General features: G+C 35.7%; 2 protein-coding genes across 4 annotated transcripts; both read right to left on the bottom strand.

The window, feature by feature from the left end:
* Window positions 1-1,970: 1,970 nt before the first annotated feature.
* On the bottom strand, window positions 1,971-4,882 carry LOC110758339 (Thioredoxin superfamily protein). Its single transcript, XM_021960169.2, has 6 exons — window positions 4,724-4,882; window positions 4,048-4,167; window positions 3,876-3,954; window positions 3,354-3,440; window positions 2,493-2,555; window positions 1,971-2,232 (listed from the first exon to the last, which is right to left on the bottom strand). Exons 1-6 carry the CDS (start codon window positions 4,777-4,779, stop codon window positions 2,155-2,157), a joined length of 483 nt encoding a protein of 160 aa, XP_021815861.1. The 5' UTR covers window positions 4,780-4,882; the 3' UTR covers window positions 1,971-2,154.
* A 1,926-nt stretch (window positions 4,883-6,808) lies between these two features.
* Window positions 6,809-14,847, bottom strand: LOC110758358 (PA-domain containing subtilase family protein). Of its 3 annotated transcripts, none has more exons than XM_021960194.2 (11): window positions 14,522-14,847; window positions 13,524-13,739; window positions 11,715-11,859; window positions 11,213-11,607; window positions 10,479-10,574; window positions 10,312-10,384; window positions 9,522-9,807; window positions 9,061-9,386; window positions 8,340-8,607; window positions 7,731-8,012; window positions 6,809-7,423 (listed from the first exon to the last, which is right to left on the bottom strand). In XM_021960194.2, exons 2-11 carry the CDS (start codon window positions 13,706-13,708, stop codon window positions 7,017-7,019), a joined length of 2,463 nt encoding a protein of 820 aa, XP_021815886.1. In that variant the 5' UTR covers window positions 13,709-13,739; window positions 14,522-14,847; the 3' UTR covers window positions 6,809-7,016. The 3 variants fall into 3 exon arrangements, with proteins under 3 accessions (XP_021815886.1, XP_021815887.1, XP_021815888.1); XM_021960195.2 differs by having other exon boundaries at window positions 14,526-14,847; XM_021960196.2 differs by having other exon boundaries at window positions 14,574-14,847.
* Between the last annotated feature and the right edge of the window lie 2,359 nt (window positions 14,848-17,206).

Below are 17,206 nucleotides of genomic sequence, written 5' to 3'. Positions count from 1 at the left end.
TTCACAACATTCTTGTTTTAATTAGAATTTTGAGGCCTTTATAGCTCGGTTATAAGTCACGATCAAGTCTATGTTGAAGTTTGTTGGTGTGTTTGGATGAAGTAATTCTAATTTTCATGGAAATTGTAAATGACGGAATTTCCAATTACATCATTTAAAAATTTCGTCAATTGCAAATTTCAGCATTTGGATTCATATATGCAGAATTTAAGAAATGACAGAAATTACAATTTTTACTTGTTTGGATAGTCATCACATAATTAGAATTTACGCAAGAACTTTTTTTTTTTTTTTTTTTTACAACAGTCTTGTATATAAAATCTGATGGGAATAATTAGCATGGTTCAACACATTATTATTATATATATAATTAGAAAGACTTGAGATGTATGAAAATGTCTAACAGCACATACCTCAATTGTTACTAATGTAAAGAATTGCAACTGTAGCTTGTCTAATTTAAAAAAGCATAAATCACGTAATTGAAAAAAAAATGAAGCTAATCATCCCAACCAATGTTTCAACAAAATAGCAAAAATTAAAAATGTCAACTTTCCCTTTTCCACGCTCCAAATCCCGACTTTTATTAAAATCCCGAGTTATTTTACCGCATCCAAACACATAGGCTTGGACATTATTTGGATAAGATAGTGTTATTTGAGGTACCTTTCAACTGAAAGGAATTGTATATCCCGAGGTGGTGCACGATACGATTGCTTAAAAATTATTGTGGAATGATAGTCTTATTGTAAAGATTTATGAGATTTATTCGTATCCGATGGTCATACATAGATTAAGTCCTTACCACAACACTCTTTTTATATATTGCATCCAAAGAATTCATCTCATACAAGAAAGGGTAACAAACTTTTGATTTTGAGAGGAGCTTGTAGCTCAAATCGTTAAGTTAAGAGCATTTACCCCTCCATCCGAGGTCCTAGGTTTGATTACCCTTTTCCCAATATCACTTGTATAAAAACAAAACAAAAAACTTTCGATTGATGAAAGAGGAGAGGGGAAGGAGTTCTCTCCCAAGAGTCCCCAACTGCATTGTGTAGATATTGTCGTTTTAGGTATGCAATGCGTCGTACGAGGCCACCAAATCCAGCAAAATGTCAATCTCCTGATATTGAATCGATCATATGGAATCTGGATAATATCATATTGTTTTATTCTATTTGTTGTCTTGTTGCAAAATCATAATCTCAACTAAACCACTTTCAATATAGACCTTTTGTTTCCTTCTAAACTTCTGCAATTATTTGTCGTTGCCAATAGAAACGTCTAGAGCTTCAAACAACATGAAGCATCAACACATCCACATCCCTTGAAAGAAATTCTTTCTAAGCCAAGCTTACCAAACCATTCTCTAAATAAAATAATTGGGAAATTTAGCCTAAGGTCAAAACATCTACAATCTTCTTTCATAAAACAATAGATCCAATTCTACTTTAAGGTTCGGTCCAAAGGAAAACGTGTTTTTCCTGGATTCTACTAGAGGGAGAATTTTTTTTTTTTTAATTTTATTTCGTAGATTAGTTGATAATAAAAAATGCATACAGCAAATGTGACTTCTCAATTTGTTTCCTTTTTTTAAACCTGAATGAATGTTCATTAAGCCCAAAGGCAAACAACTACTAGGGCAGGCCCAGAACGAGGGAAGCTCAAGAGACCTAATACTGAGGTCATTGGGGATGCACCAATGAAGCACCGGGGAGGGGATAGAACTCGGGTGAAAGGGGACGGGCGTATCCTTGACCAATTCAAACGACAATGTAATGATGCAAGGTTTAATGTAATGAGATGAACATAAGTAGGCGTTTCTCCAAAGGTGGAATTAAGGCTAGAGATTTCTTGTTAGAAATAACCAGACTTCCACCTAATTTTCTGAGCATGCTATTAACACTGAACTATTTTATAAAGACCTAACGGAACGGAATTGTAAAGAAAACGTGTAACAAACCCAAAGAAGATCTAACAGACATTACATACTTGTTGAATAATCGAACAAACAAAAACTTTAGCCTTTGTTCAAAGATGTCAAACCATTACAAATAGGCCCAGGTTTCTTACATTATATAGAATTATAATCTGATCTTCCAACCAACCAAATTTAATTCAATCGCAAACTGGAACTCATTCCTCACAAGATTTTCACTGTGGATTTGAAACCTGTATTCCATGGCGCTTGAAAAATTCTCTAAATCCATAGGCACTAGTGTCGTAATTGAACTGGACACGTGCAGATACAACAAAACAGACAATACATTAGTTTGGAGAAATTATCATTCTCAGACACTGAATCTATAGTTTCCATAAAGGAGGGGGAACAAAAAAGATGCTGAATCTCTGCATGAATACATAAGAATGGAATTGGCTATTCATGGACCTCGCTAAATTACAGAGTGATCAAATCAGGTCAAAATATGATAGAGAAGGTCCACCTCTTAGGATAATAACATCATAATTTGTAAGCAAGCTTGGAAACTTACAGGTATAACTTTCACAGCGTACTTTGTAATATTTGGATCAGCAACCCTTCCCTGGTTCAGTGTCTGCACCAGAAAGATTTTCAATAAGCTGAAAGATGAGCAGTGGCATAGTGCCTAAGGGGCTTAATTTCAAGGAGTTATCAACTAGGACAAACGAAAACCATCAGCCTGTCTACAAAGCATGTCATGGAAAGAGAGTCACTACTTTCACTAGTCTTCCTGCTGGGCACAAATTCAGCCTAAAAATGGTAACATCATGAAACAGATTGGCCATAACAAACTACAATAAAAAACCAAATGTCATCACACAACTCTGATCATTTTACATTCCATCAAGAATTGTTTCAAATTCTTAAGGCAACTTGCTTCTAGTTCAACGTTCAAAAAAACCAAGAATTGTTTCAAATGCTGAAGGCAAATTGCTTCTAGTTCAATGTAAAAAAAGAATAAATAAATAAAACAGTGAGAGAGAAAATATTGTTTCATTTCCTATTATCTTCCTCTTTTTTTCTTCTTCTTTTGCAACACTTTCTCAGAAACTATATAAACCAAGATATATGAGCTGCCCAGCAGCCACTGTCCACGTAGGAATCTTCAAAGATTTAACTGGAGTAAGAGAGGTAAAATCCGAGCCCCACAACAACTGATTCTATCTTTAGGCATGACAGTCAAAGTCATTATCAACAATAGTTGAAAAGAAAATACAGAATATTTTCCGAAGTACAAGCAAAATTAAGTAGTAGTAGGTTCTTTCAAGTGCAGGATGTTCGCATAAAAAATAATGCAAACTACTTCAACTATGATAAGCTCCACAGGTTACAGTTAAAACATGACTGGAATAAGAAAAAGATTCTGTCTTACTTGTTGGGGACTATGAAATATTTCTATAAATGGATATTCCTTCCTCTGCCGCGTAATACAAAATCCAGGATATTTTGGGCATTCAACCTGAAATATGCCAGAGCAAGAAAAAAAAAATTATATCATAGAATATTAGGAGGTTCTAAGGGAAGATGAACATAAAATTATGTGAAAGTTGGCTCAAAAATCAGGAAATCATGCATTCATCAAAGAGATTGCTCTTTTAAGGGTGGCTGAGCTACACCAACAGGGGCTAGCTCTCTACTTTAAACACAAGACCTCCCTGTTTAGGAAGAATGCCAATAATGCAAATGGGCCCTAGTGCCAAGGGTAAAGACATGGCTTTTAATTCACATATATGTTGCTTAATATATGCTTGCAGAAGGATCATACTAGTGTGCATCAACATATTTTAAAATTCATAATTTTAAGCAAAAATATATTTTATTAGAAATTGACAGTAGTATTTATTTTCTAAAACTTAACTAATGCTTGTTAAGACATCATTTAAACATAACTTACACGCATAAATTTTACATGCGGATGAAACTCGGCTGCAGCTTCCTCCAATACGCTATCAAGATGCTTTGTGAGATTACACCTGCATTATCCAAAGCGAGCATTTAGACTTTCAATTGAAGAGTAAAGGAATAAAATAAAAAATAAAAAATGGTGGAGACCAACTCTAGATGACCTGAGGGTAAATGCAACAACCACGGGATAGCCTTCGTGAAGGAGCTGCACAAACTCACGTTCTGATGTAAAATGGATGATCCTTGATGGCCCCAGATCCTTTGGATAACCAGTATAATACCTTATATCACAGACAATAAACATAAGGAGACTGGAGTGGTACAAACGTAACAAAGTAAAGTTGATTAGACAAGAGGCTTCCTAGGGAAACCCCACAATCAAGAACTGCCTAAATCCTACTGCATCAATCAAAATTTCATATGGATATGGTAATTTAACTTAGTTCATGAAATTTTATAAAAGATACTACCATCTACACCTACACCAAAGGTTTCAAGATATTACCACATACTTGAATTTATACTTTATAAAGAAGAAAAGAACTGTCCAAGGGACAACAGAGAGAATTTGGATACAATTCATCAATTCCAAATGGTAGTAATTGAATATATGAAAGACAGTAAGAAATGCAGGCATTATCTCAATTGAGATTGAAGATTCTATAAAAAGAAAACAACTTTTCCTAGTTGCCCTTGGCTCCCTGCCCTGCCTCAGCCTCAGCCTCGGCCTCTTTGAGGCATTTTGTCGAACACCTTGCACGCATGACTCAGACCGACAACAAAACGCAGACAGAAGTGAGAAATGAGAGGTGAAGTAGAGAATACTAATGCTCGTACTTGGAAGTTGCACGGAGATGGTTGATCATTTTATCAAAAAGTGATGGCTCCCCCATTTATTTGATCAACGCACCAAATACCCGGATGCTGTCGTTACGCAGTGCCAAATCACACCCAGTGATAATAAACAGCAGAATTCTAGAGAGAGAGAGAGAGATATATATATATATATATATATATATAGTTATTCTCTTATCCGGATGTCCGCACGTTATTATCGTCCGGATCCTATTGTAAACAGGCAGGAAAACAGAGAGGGGTAGTACAAAATACACTGCGTCCGCACGATAATAACGTCCGGATGTCCACATAAGAGAATTTCTGTATATATATAAACTAATTGATATATTTTTATTTGAAAAAATTCATTGAAGGCTCCTCTATGCTTTTTTTTTAAAGCAGTTTTGAAAAACAATCTAGAGGCTAGTTTTAAAATAATCAGGATATTTTATTTTTACCAAACACTTTAAATTGCTTAACTTTAAAGTGAAGCATATTTTTGACGAAAAAAAGAAATCACAAACGGAACCTAACATATGATTAATTTTATTGTTTACCAAAAAGAACATCCATCTACTTATTTGATCTCAATTAAATGACTAAAATTGATGTTATGATCCTTGAATGATGACTTAAAAATGCTCATTTCGGATTATAATATCACATAGAAAGTTCGTTGACTACATGAACAATTCCATTTGGGCTTTAGGATGAAGTGTAGCAGTAAATATTGGAGTGCATGGCACGACATTAATACATATTTAATTTCGTACTTGTAATTTTTTTTTTATAGAAGTAATATTTTACTTTAATTTAATCTAAACTGCGGGAAGAGGGACTCCGACTCGAGTGAAGAGTGGAGAGCATATCCGTTCTAACTAATTTGACTAAGCCCATATATGAACTCCATTGTAATTTTTTTGTTTTTGTAATAATGCAAAGTTGACCTTAACGTTGGGTTGTTCAAAGTTAATGATCTGTTGGGATGTCAAAGCCCTCTTCTCAATCAACGCTGATGGACCCTTTACTATAGAATGACTCTATATTTCATCCCATATCCTTTATGTTGCAGCGGGATTTTTCTATTGCTAGTTTGTAACTTTATATCCCATATCCTTCATGCATTCAACTAGACTTTTCAAGATCATGGGAATAACATTTGCATTTATTCAGTTGTTACAAGTAAATGTCACAACCATTTTGGTTTTTTAGGGTTATAAAAAATTAAAAATGACTAATTAGTCCTGTGCTTTCAATTTAGCCAATTTAGTCCTCGTGTTTTACTCCATTAGCCAATGTTGTCCATTATGTTAAATTACCGTTAAAAAAAATTCATTAAAGTTTAAAATTTAATTAAAAAATTGTTAAGTTCAGTTTATAATATTAATACAAATAACAAAATAAAAAAATAAATAAGAAATTCTAGAAACCCAACAGACTATGTGTACTTCTTCTCTCATACTGCTGCCGCCACCCAACCCAACACCACAACCATTAATTGCCTACCAATACTGATGTTGAATCTTTATTTCAGTCATATTTTGTGGGGGTGGGTGGGATAGAAAAAGGGAGAGAGAAAGAGAGGGAAGAGAGATGGAGGAGTTGTGGGGTGGGTGGGTGGAATGGATCGGGGAGGGAAGGGAAGGCTCGGGCCAGATTTCTTTATCCCTCCAAGGGTCTTTTGGGACTGCTCATGGTGGTTGTGGTGTGCGTTGGGTGGTGGTGGTGGCATGAGAGAATGACAGAGAGGCTGTAGGGTTTCCAGATTTTTTATTTATTAATATTTTGTTTTTTTAATTCATATTCATTTTCTTTGTAAATAGAACTTTTAAAAATTTTAAATGAATTTTTTAACAGTAATTTAACAAAACGGACAACATTGGTTAACAAAGTAAAACACAGGGACTAAATTTGCCAATTGAGTAAAACACAAAGACCATTTTAACATTTAAGCCATGAATATTTGTGTAAGCCACGCTCCGCAATCACTTATTCTTAAAAAAGACCCTTGCAAGGCTCACTTTTATTGGAGCAGAGATGAGTAGTTGGCCAATTGAGATGATGCATTAAAGTGATGTTCAAAAATTCAAGGAACAAAACTTGTACCAAATCAAATTAGCAAAACTTATAAGTGGAAGAAACTAAGAGTCACCCCTCGTACCAGTTCTCTTTACAGCTATTCCACATACAAATATATTTCAGACACGTACATCTAGCCTCACAACTTATTCCCACAGATTACAAAGAATATTACAACCACGACGGTTAAAATTTTTAATTTAACCAACCCAAACTACCGTTGGTAACCCATGGCAACCACCGGGATCCTCACCTTGTGGCCCCGGTTACCTTTCATTAGCACCTCTCCAAAACTGTAAGTTCCGGTCACAGACCGAACTGTGAGAGTCACTGAGAACTTTCGTGATGCACCGGGTTTCAGAGTCATTGCCGGAGGGTTGGCTTCAATGGCAATGGCTGGAGCCATTCTTGTTGTGATCACATAAGTTTCTAGTTCAGCAACATTTGTGACTGTGCGTGTAACCGTTTGACTTCTCACCAGATGAGATACTGCGATTGAAGGAGAGTTGAAATTTGATGGGTGGCCGATGGTGTAATTGCAGGCGCAGTTTGTGTAGTTCCTTATTTCACGAGCATCAATACCAGGTGTTGTACACAAGAAACCCAAGTAATCCTGATAACCTAAAATTCAATAAAATTTGGATTAAGATTTCATCAGATAACAGGTCAAATATAATTCAACAGAATAATCTGCTTCATCCCAGCAGGAAATATCTGCAGTGCTCTGGAAGGCAACCTACAAACTTTTCTTTAACATTTATGGGAAATGTTTGTTATAATATTGATTTCCTCATGCTTCCTAATCCCCCTGTCCCCACCCCCTATTTTCTTCCCTGGTTTGGACAATCCATATTTCCAAAGTTACATGGGGATTTACTTTAAGTCCAGTAGCGTAAAATCATTTATAAAGTGGAAGAAGAATACATACCCACGTCAAAGATTAGTCCAGGATCCAGGGCAGCTCTTGGATCAACATGGCCGCTCCCACAATCAAAAGGGGTGGCACTGACCAGCTTCATGGCTTGTGTTTCGGAATATTGTTGTGCTTGAAGAGGTCTTCCAGCCCTGTCCAGAGTTGTTGATGTAGTCATCAAGGCTGATTTGATGGCAGCAGGGCTCCAATGAGGGTGCTTTTGCTTTATAAGAGCAGCTATTCCTGCTATATGTGGTGCAGCCATACTTGTTCCAGAAATCATAGCAAATCCCTCCCCTGTCATAGCAAATAATCCGTTAATATGCCAAATTGAATCTCTAGAGGTACAATTGTTATTGCCTTGGGTTTAATTTGACAGTTGAGAAAGACTAGGAAAAGCAATTACTGACAAAAATTCTGAATACTTCACCTTATTTTCTTAGCAAAACGAGCGTTACCTTACCAAAATTTTGATACCTCAAAAACCTATTTTTAACATTTATGTCCAAACCACATAATAACTGCACTACGGCACTAAAGTTTGATAGACTCTGTCGTATGGGGAAAGCTTGAAACATCAAAATCTGGGGAGAGAACATTTAAACGCTTTGATTTGATTCCTACCAACGTAATCAGGCTCATCTGTTCCATTTGGAGACCAAGCAGCCCAAATCAGAGAACCAGGAGCTAGAATATCTGGTTTGAGAAGATCTGCATCTTGGAAGCTGAAATCTTTGATGTTGGGTCCTCGGGCAGAGAATAGTGCCACCTGTGGTGCTGATTTGTGGAGTATAGGCATCAAACCATCCCCAATGCTACCTATACCTTTGAAGCTCTTCACACGACCAGTCCAATCCCTTGATGTAGAAATGTTGTAATAATTTATAAGATCCTGAACAACGGCAAAGCCAGAGCACCAAGCACCAATGTCGCACATAATTGCATGAAAGGGGACAAGTTAGAACATACATAAACGAGAAAGGAGCCAAGACTTAAACAGTAGTTCACATAAACTGTAACAGGTAATAAGTACCGCAACAGTTATTAGGATCAAGCTCATATGCTACTAAGACATGACAAAAATAAATTTGCCTGACTATATTATATATTTTCCTTTCTCCCTGTATAAATTTGTTCCTGGTCCTGTCCACTTTTCAAATATGACAAGCGTATGACAGAATTTGGCTATAGCTACTGTAGTCCTCTAATCAAATTTCACGAAACACTTGGAGAATGTTCCAGACTCATGACTTGATTATGAGACAACTCAAATCTTTAGAATTCTGTTTGAAAAAGAGAAAAAAAACCGAACCATATCAGTAAGGAGAAAAGTTGAAATAATTACCAATGACTTGCTAACGTCAGTGATTAGAATCCCAGGAACGCCAACAGGAACAGGATCAAATTTTGTTCCTGGGGAAACATTTTCCACAGCAAGAACAAAGCCGATTGCACCAAGACTTTTGGCTGTTTCTGACACTTTCTTGATTGATGCAGTACCAACAACAAAATTGAATGAATAGCCACAAAGAAGAATATTCCCCTGAACCAAGTTCTTGTTTAAAACTTCTGGTTTCTGGCAATCTGAGGGACTATACTTCACTACTGAAGAATCAAGAAGAGCATCATTTGCAGCAACCAATGTGTACGTTCGATTTGGATGTGTTGATGCTGCAAAAGGGGGAACACAGGAGGAAGTACGTCAGATTGCGAAATGCAGAAATGTAGAGAAGGGGCAACTAACGAAAATGCAATTGAACAAAAGGTTACTGAATACAAACGCTTGCTCCCAAAATAGATACTTACGTGACAACCCAATTCCAGCTAATATTTTTCCATTTCCAAGCGTCAGGTGGTTTTTGTATCTGCGATCATCGATGGCAGCAGCAACAGATACTATCCAAGGGCTATAGGAAACCAAAGTTTTTGGAAAAGGTCCTCCATTTCCAGCTGCCTGTGCAACAAATACACCTGCTTTCACAGCTGAAAGAAGTGTGGCATCAAAAGGATTCAAATAAGTGGTCTTGGTGGTAGCTGGAGGACTGTTTGGTCCCACTGAAAGGCTCAGTATATCCACTCCATCATATACAGCCTGTTCAAAAATTATTTTCAATTAAGAATCACCATTCCAGGACATAGCAACCAAAGGTAGTATCCCAAAAGAATGTTAAACTAGTTGGGATAAGACAATATCTTTTCATTTTATCTTCGAAATATGCAGAAGTTCATACGCAACCAACTTAAATGTTTATCCTCTTTTTGGTGTAAGATGATGGAGACAGATGTGCTAAAGTGGAGAATCAAAAATACTTTCTTTTCTTTTTCTCTTATTGCTAAAGAGTCAAATACAAAATAAAAGCAAAGATGGTAAATCAGATCACATGCTAAACAGATTGCTAGAGTTTTGCAAAGTAAGCAAGAATATAATCTCAGGGAACATGGATGAACAAAACTCAAATAAGAGAACAGGTTATATCTACATGTGCACATACCCCACACACAACAAAAGACACCCCGACACACTCAAACATACACAAAAAACAGCACCACTAGCATCACCCAACTTTATTTGTTCTGTCATGGAATTATTGCGCACCTGATCAATTGCGGCTACTACATCTGCAACAAACCCTCCAAAAAGCCTGTAGAGGGCTTTATATACAGCAATTCTGGACACAGCAATTTATGTGTATCGATTAAAAGAAAGAATGATATTTATTCCTTGGATTCAAGACATGACAAGAAGAAGTTATGATCCTTTACCTGGCACGTGGAGCCATCCCACTTGCTTTCCCAAATTCATGACCATGCATTCTCACAGGAATTCCATTATTTCCAGCTGCAATTGCTGCAGTGTGACTGGCAGACAAAGAAACAAAAGACAGGAGGGGAAAAGCTTCAGACAGAAAAACAAAACAAAACAAAAATCTCCACCAGCAAGCGGGAAAGGAAAAGATCAACAGATTTTGTGTCACAAATAAATGTTGCTACAAACAAGAGCAAAACAGTTCCTATGCAAAACAGTTCCTATCAACTCCGAGTAGAAATGAAGAACTTTTATGGTTGTCATGGTTTTACTCATGTGAACAGTGAAACCCAAAAGTTCCATCTTCTGAAATCTATCAATTATAGATGTATGATACTTTTGTTAGCACATTGTTATCCGTATGCTCATCCATCGATTTTGAATAAATATAGATGTACGTGTTTTAAGAAATGTCCTAATCTGTTTGTTCACGCAATAACAAAATGAAATATTTTTATTATATGGAAGTGTTTCTAAGCTTAATAATTGGACTCTCCAATTGCTGCCAGTCATGGTATTTATCTATGCTTAACAGAGTGTAAAAGTTACTCTTTACTTCTTTGAAACTAATATGTTTCTGTATATGCATGAAAGACTGATATAAACTAAATATCCAGTCAGAATGAAGTAGAGAAAATACGCAATAGCAAGGTTCCCATGAAGAACGTATAACAGAAGTACGGGACCTAACCTTCCATGTCCATCACCATCCATAGGAGAGGCGAAATCAATAGAAGGATTAAATACCCCAGCTGCTATTGCAGCTTTGGCGAAATGGTGGGCTCCAATAATCTTCCCATTACAGAAGCTCCTCTTGGTGTCTGGATCGACTTCACATTTACCTCTGTACTTTGGAACAGGTCCATAAGGATCAGAGTTGTAGGATGCAAAGCTTGGATGCTGTGGGTAAATCCCTGAGTCCACAAATCCTATCACAATATTTTCTCCGGCCCTATCAAAGCCACCTCCTGTCGGCCATACTCCAGTTGGAAGCCCTAAAAACTGTGGGGTGTGGGTTGTAAGTCTCCTAACCTTCCAATCTCTCTCCACTGATTTCACACCAGGAGCACGCATCAATTTTTCTGCCTACTAATATAAGGAACAGCGTAAGAAAACGACAATGCAAGAGTAGACATCAATATCGGTGACTCAAACAAGTGTTACAAAGAGGAAGTGTCTGTCCAAGGTTTCACCTGTTCAGGAGAAATGTGCACTGCAAAGCCATTTATAAGATGTTGATAGCTGTAGAGTTTCTGGTAAGTCCCTTGCTCAAACAACATCCCAAGAAGCATATCATGTTTACTCTCAAGGTGTCGGGCATAGGATGTGACTGATTCACTGAAAGAAGACCACAAGATTGGGCAAAATTGAGATAACAAAATGTTAATTAACACGGTTCATTTTCAGGTTCAAAAACAGAGAGATAACGACCCCTCCGGGAAAGGGGAATATCTCCCCAAATATATTATATAATTTAGGATGAGGGAAGTGCACTATATAGACCATGAGATGATATTGAAATGCAATCTTTTCCGGACAAAGTAACTAGTTGCATATAAGTTGTCGCATAACAGTACAGTAAGAATTAATATGTACATGATGGTTATATCTGAATATATTAGGAAAGATATGGATGAAACTAATTAGTACATATATGCCAGCAACTATTTAAGGTGGGAAACATTTTGTAAGATTTCTTAAGAACCTATTCCATAAAACTAATTAGTACATATATGCCAGCAACTATTTAAGGTGGGAAACATTTTGTAAGATTTCTTAAGAACCTATTGATGGTAATAAGCAAAACAAAGGAATGATTACCATAATAAACACAAACATATTGGATAGAACTGTATTTTAACTTGTTTGACCATTTCATAAAATAAATTAAAAAACAAAATTGCTAGTTTGATTCATTGGATGAATTTTATGATATATTTATCATCTAGAGGAAAACCATCAATCAAATGCCGAATATTAGCAGAATATATAGAGGGTTCGTTGCACTTCATATGGTTTCATAAATGGTCCAACAAAAGTAGTTCTACAGATGGTAATAGTTCTTTTCAATGACTCTCTGTCCATGTCATTAGATTCGTACATTTAAAACATGCACGAATTTGGACAGATTCTTGATTTTCATGCAACAACCATCTGGCCCTAAGTAAATGCTCTCATACAAGTAACAATTAAGAACAACATAACTTTGTTCGGGCTGAGTGGTTATGATTTTACAATAATTATGGCAAGCAATTAGTAAAACAAGTGAGCTAGACAATGTCAGTTCCTGAGTGCAAGCAAAACCATTTAACCCAAGCTTTCTTGGATGGATAAGAACAGTGTATCTCTGTTTGTGCTGAAGTTATCATTTCTAATATAATTAGGGCAAGCAAATAGATAAAAGAAGTGAGCTAGACAGCAACAGGTCCTGAGTGCAAGCAAAACCAATACCCAGTGTTGCTTGGATGGATTGATGTTGAAGTCATTCCCCACCATCTCTAAAATGCCATATCCACCTTGAAACTAGTTTAGATTTAACACACCTAAGCATATTCGTAAACTTGCTTATACATGATTTATTTTTGTTTTTTGTAAGAAACAAAACTTGCTTATACATTATTAGACATTAAATGCAGTCAACCATAGAATTAGAATTCATATGACCCAACAACATACAAGTTATTCTGGAAAGTCTTTGGTCCAAACAAAGAACCTCAGAATTCTAGAACCCCAATAGGACTATGTGCAACACTAATGACATAGAAATTAAATTTCAACGCTTTTTGGAATAGTAAAAGCATCTCAGGCTGTCTATGAGTGGTTGGTTGGAAATAGGATAAGATTCTAATCTATACGAAACTTTTCTGTCTACATAATATAGCTAAACATATATACACAAATTAATATACATGCTATACGGATTTTATGTATATTTATATTTGCATATATAGAAAGTATAAAATATATGACAAAAAATTCAAGAGAATTTTTTTTGCATATACCTAGTTGTGTCAATCTTCTCATCAGATTCCACAGCAGTGGCTTCAAAACCATCAACACCACCCTTATAACTTATAATAGGCTCTCCTTCGATTGTCACAATGTAAACATCAGCTTTGCCAACAATTAAAAGGGCAAATAATACTGCAACCGCACACCCAAACTCCGCAGCCCTCATTTTTACCATTCAAGTATCCAACTTCAGCACTCCACAAGATCTGAATCATCAGAATCACCAAGAGTCAATAATATGAAGTTGATCCCTAAGTATACTAAATTAAAAAACACAATACTTATGAGGACGATGACCACAAATAACGACGACTGGAGGCTTTCACCATTACAAGCTCAAAGAAATCAAAGTAAAGAATTTATTTATTTTTTGGTTCCTTGGATATGGAAGGATTATAAATTCATTGTAAACAAAAAATTTGCTTAATCTCCCTTTCATTTAAGTATTCTGTATGGCTGTGAAGTTGAAAACAAGAATGAATTAATAGAAACTCAAAATCTGAATAGGAAACAAAATACCCAGAGAAAGAATTAGAATGCTAATATTACTAAAAGTCCGAAACAGCATACCCAAACTATATACAGAAATTAAATATGTACCAACTTGTGGTAGGATCAGATTGCTGAAGTAGTTAAACAAGCAAAAAGGGTCTTTGAGTCTAAGAAATCAAAGTTCGATGAGTAAATAAGTGAGCGACTGGGTGAGTGGAAGAGATAATGCAGAGTAGCTTCAAGATCACAAAGAAGCACTCAAAAAAAAAAGCAGCTTCCATTACTAAGAATCTTAAAAAAAGTAAAATGAATCTCATGAATTTTAGAAATATACTAAAATAAAAAATATATAACAAAAACAAAAGCAACCACTTTGTTAGCGATCCAAGCAAAGAATAATCAGCTAGAACAAAAGAAGATGGCATTCATATTTAAAGAAAAAGAGGAGAGATTCAGATATTATATAAAAATTCAAAAGCCAGCAGTGGTTGGTTACTTGCAGAGATCCAAGAGACGAATCGCAGAGGAGGACGAGAGCTTAGATTTACATGTAGGCTTGAATGCGGAACGGAGGACTGAGATTTGATCAGAATGCGGATCGCATTGCGCTTGGTTGTTGCAGAGCAGAGTGAAGCTCTGAGTCTGAGAAAGAGCTCAAAGCTGTGAAGTGGATGGAATTTTCAGTGAGCAGTGAAGTGTGAGAGTGACTGAATGAGAGCGAGAGAGAGAGAGAGACAGAGAAAGACAGAGAGTCTGGTAGTTAGGGTTTTTATTTATTTATTTTAAAAAAATTTCGCTGATTTAATTTGTAGGAGCTGAGGATCAGACAGCGAGCCGAAGATGATGGAGGATTATATATAAAATTAAGAAATTTAATTGATTTAATTTAATTTAATTTTTTTGGTAAATTTTGGTGGTTTTAGTTTAATTTTCGTACGAATTTTTCCTTTAGTGAGAGAAGGGTCAAAGTTTTCTGTTTTCGTGGTGGAGCGAGCGAACATTCGCGCGCAAGCTGTCGGGGCGGTTTATTGGAAATGACGAAAATGCCCTCATGGTTTTTGTCGCGAGGGCATATGGCAGAGGTAGCACCTGAGGGAGGGGGATCGGGCGGCGTCGGGTTCGGGTTAAGGTTTTTGGGTCCGTCTGTCTCATTTCAGGTGGAGATTCCTTGATATACTACGTCGTTGCTATACTTTTTTGGAAGGCTTTTTTACACTAGTAAAAAAAGTTAGCACTTGTCATGGTTAAAACTTAAAACTATAAACTGATTTATCGTTATCAGTATTTTGCTAGAGACAATCGCCCACAAACCAATGAATGCAACTGACTCAGACATTCGTCATGAATTTTTTTTTTTCAAATGGTAGAGAAATTGCATTCATAAATTACTTAACGAATGATAAATACAGTAGTCACAAAGACCACTACAACTACCCACAAAGAAGTTAAACTCATAATCGAGTGAAGTTTGACTCTCGTTCTTTTTCTCAGCTATTCTTTATAATAAGAAGGAACTAATATGTTGTTGGTTTTCTTACATGGATATTTTGATTTGTCCTTTTTTTTAATTGCAAATAAGTTATTAACTAGCTTTAAATTTAGTAGTTTCTCTGGAAAGCAGAGCTGGTGATTTCAATTTTCTCATCCTCCATCTATTGTTCTATCTTCTATGTGTTTAATGTATAAGAAATGAACACATTTTTGCTTTTATTTTTTTACTTTCTGGTTGTTGAGGCTGGAAAGGATGGGCTCCATTTGTGTCGTAATAAATAAATAGTTGCTCAAAACTAATAATTCAACATAATAAATAAAATCGTTTAGAGCTCACACTATACTTTAGATTGCTTTTTTGACATTAAAAAATTACTAGATTTGCTTTCATATCAAGGGCTCCATGGGTGTCATGTAAACAAATAGTTGCTCAACTCAAATCTAATAATTCAACATAAAAAGTATCATCGTTTAAAGCTCATACCATGCTTTAGGTTGCTAATTAACATTATAAAAAGACTAAATTTGCTTTGATATCAAAGTCACAAATAATCTTGCTTTGGTAGAATTAAAAACTGAATGGATCTAGGCAAGTGGAAAATGGTCTTAACTTGCAGACTATAGGTCTCAGGTTCGAATTCTCATGACATCACTTGTGTGTGTGTGTGTATGTGTGTGAGGAGAGAAACTCTCATGCAACGAGGATAGCACTTTTTGCTATACTTGACCAATAACGCAATGACATGTAGGATAACTTTTTCATGTGTCATAGTGTTATTGACCAGGTATAGCAAAACAGTGTTATCCCCGTTACAAGTAAGTTTTTTTTTGTGTGAGAATCCCCTCCCTTCTAGTTTAAACTATCTCTTGTACTAAAAAAAACTGAAGTTGATTAATGATATTAGAGAATAATATATTAATTAAACTCGCTTTTGGGAAATCTTTCGGCCTCCTTCATGGGACATTGGGTCTACAACTCAAAACTATATGAAAGTTTTCAAGGTCAAAAGGTGTGTTTATATAAAGGGTGATGATTTTCCTACTCCCCTTTTATCCACCTACACTCCCTTTTGTTTTTTTAGTACTTTTTACTATAAGATATAAGGGAGTGTGAGTGAACAAAATAGGAGTGAGAACATGCAATTTTTAAAAAATAGAGTGTAAGTGGATAAAAAGGGAGTGGGAAAATTAGTAACCTATATAAATCATGCCTCAAAACTAAAACTGAGTCAGACTCAACATTCCCCCTAAACTTGTTAATTATTGTTATGGAAAAGAAAACGTGTGGGGGATCATATTTTCAGTTTTATATATGCCCCTTGTTTGTAAGACCACTTAATGAATTTTATTTCACATTTTTATTACCTCTAAGATATATGTGTTTGTGCAAAGGATCTGTGTTATGTGTGTGCGTTCAGTATATTATCGCCCACAATAGGAAAATCAATAACCAAAACCATTCAATATTTAGGTTATCTTCTAATAATTATCCATGTAAAAAAATTCAGCTAAACCAGAATTTATTTAGTCATTTGATTATCCACATTTTCATTTCAATTTTATCTAACAAACTGCCTCCTCTATTGAGTTTTTTCTTTAAGAGAGAGAAAGAGACTAGGGTTTTAGTCGTCTAGTTAAGGTCGAGATTGTGATACTAACTTTTTTTTTTTTTTAATCGCGGGCTTTAAAA

The sequence above is a fragment of the Prunus avium genome, chromosome 1, assembly GCF_965620075.1.
Source record: "Prunus avium chromosome 1, drPruAviu1.hap1.1, whole genome shotgun sequence".
In the NCBI taxonomy this organism is placed as follows: domain Eukaryota; kingdom Viridiplantae; phylum Streptophyta; class Magnoliopsida; order Rosales; family Rosaceae; genus Prunus; species Prunus avium.
This window is presented reverse-complemented; position numbering and strand designations above follow the sequence as displayed.

Coding starts and splice junctions, on each gene's coding strand:
- LOC110758339 (XM_021960169.2), bottom strand. CDS start 4,779: ATGGGGGAGCCATCACTTTTTGATAAAATGATCAACCATCTCCGTGCA. Junction 3,441..3,875: donor CGCATGTAAAATTTATGCGT/GTAAGTTATGTT, acceptor GGCATATTTCAG/GTTGAATGCCCAAAATATCC. Junction 2,233..2,492: donor ACGCTGTGAAAGTTATACCT/GTAAGTTTCCAA, acceptor GCACGTGTCCAG/TTCAATTACGACACTAGTGC.
- LOC110758358 (XM_021960194.2), bottom strand. CDS start 13,708: ATGGTAAAAATGAGGGCTGCGGAGTTTGGGTGTGCGGTTGCAGTATTA. Junction 11,608..11,714: donor TGCACATTTCTCCTGAACAG/GTGAAACCTTGG, acceptor TTATATTAGTAG/GCAGAAAAATTGATGCGTGC. Junction 8,608..9,060: donor CTGACGTTAGCAAGTCATTG/GTAATTATTTCA, acceptor GCCGTTGTTCAG/GATCTTATAAATTATTACAA.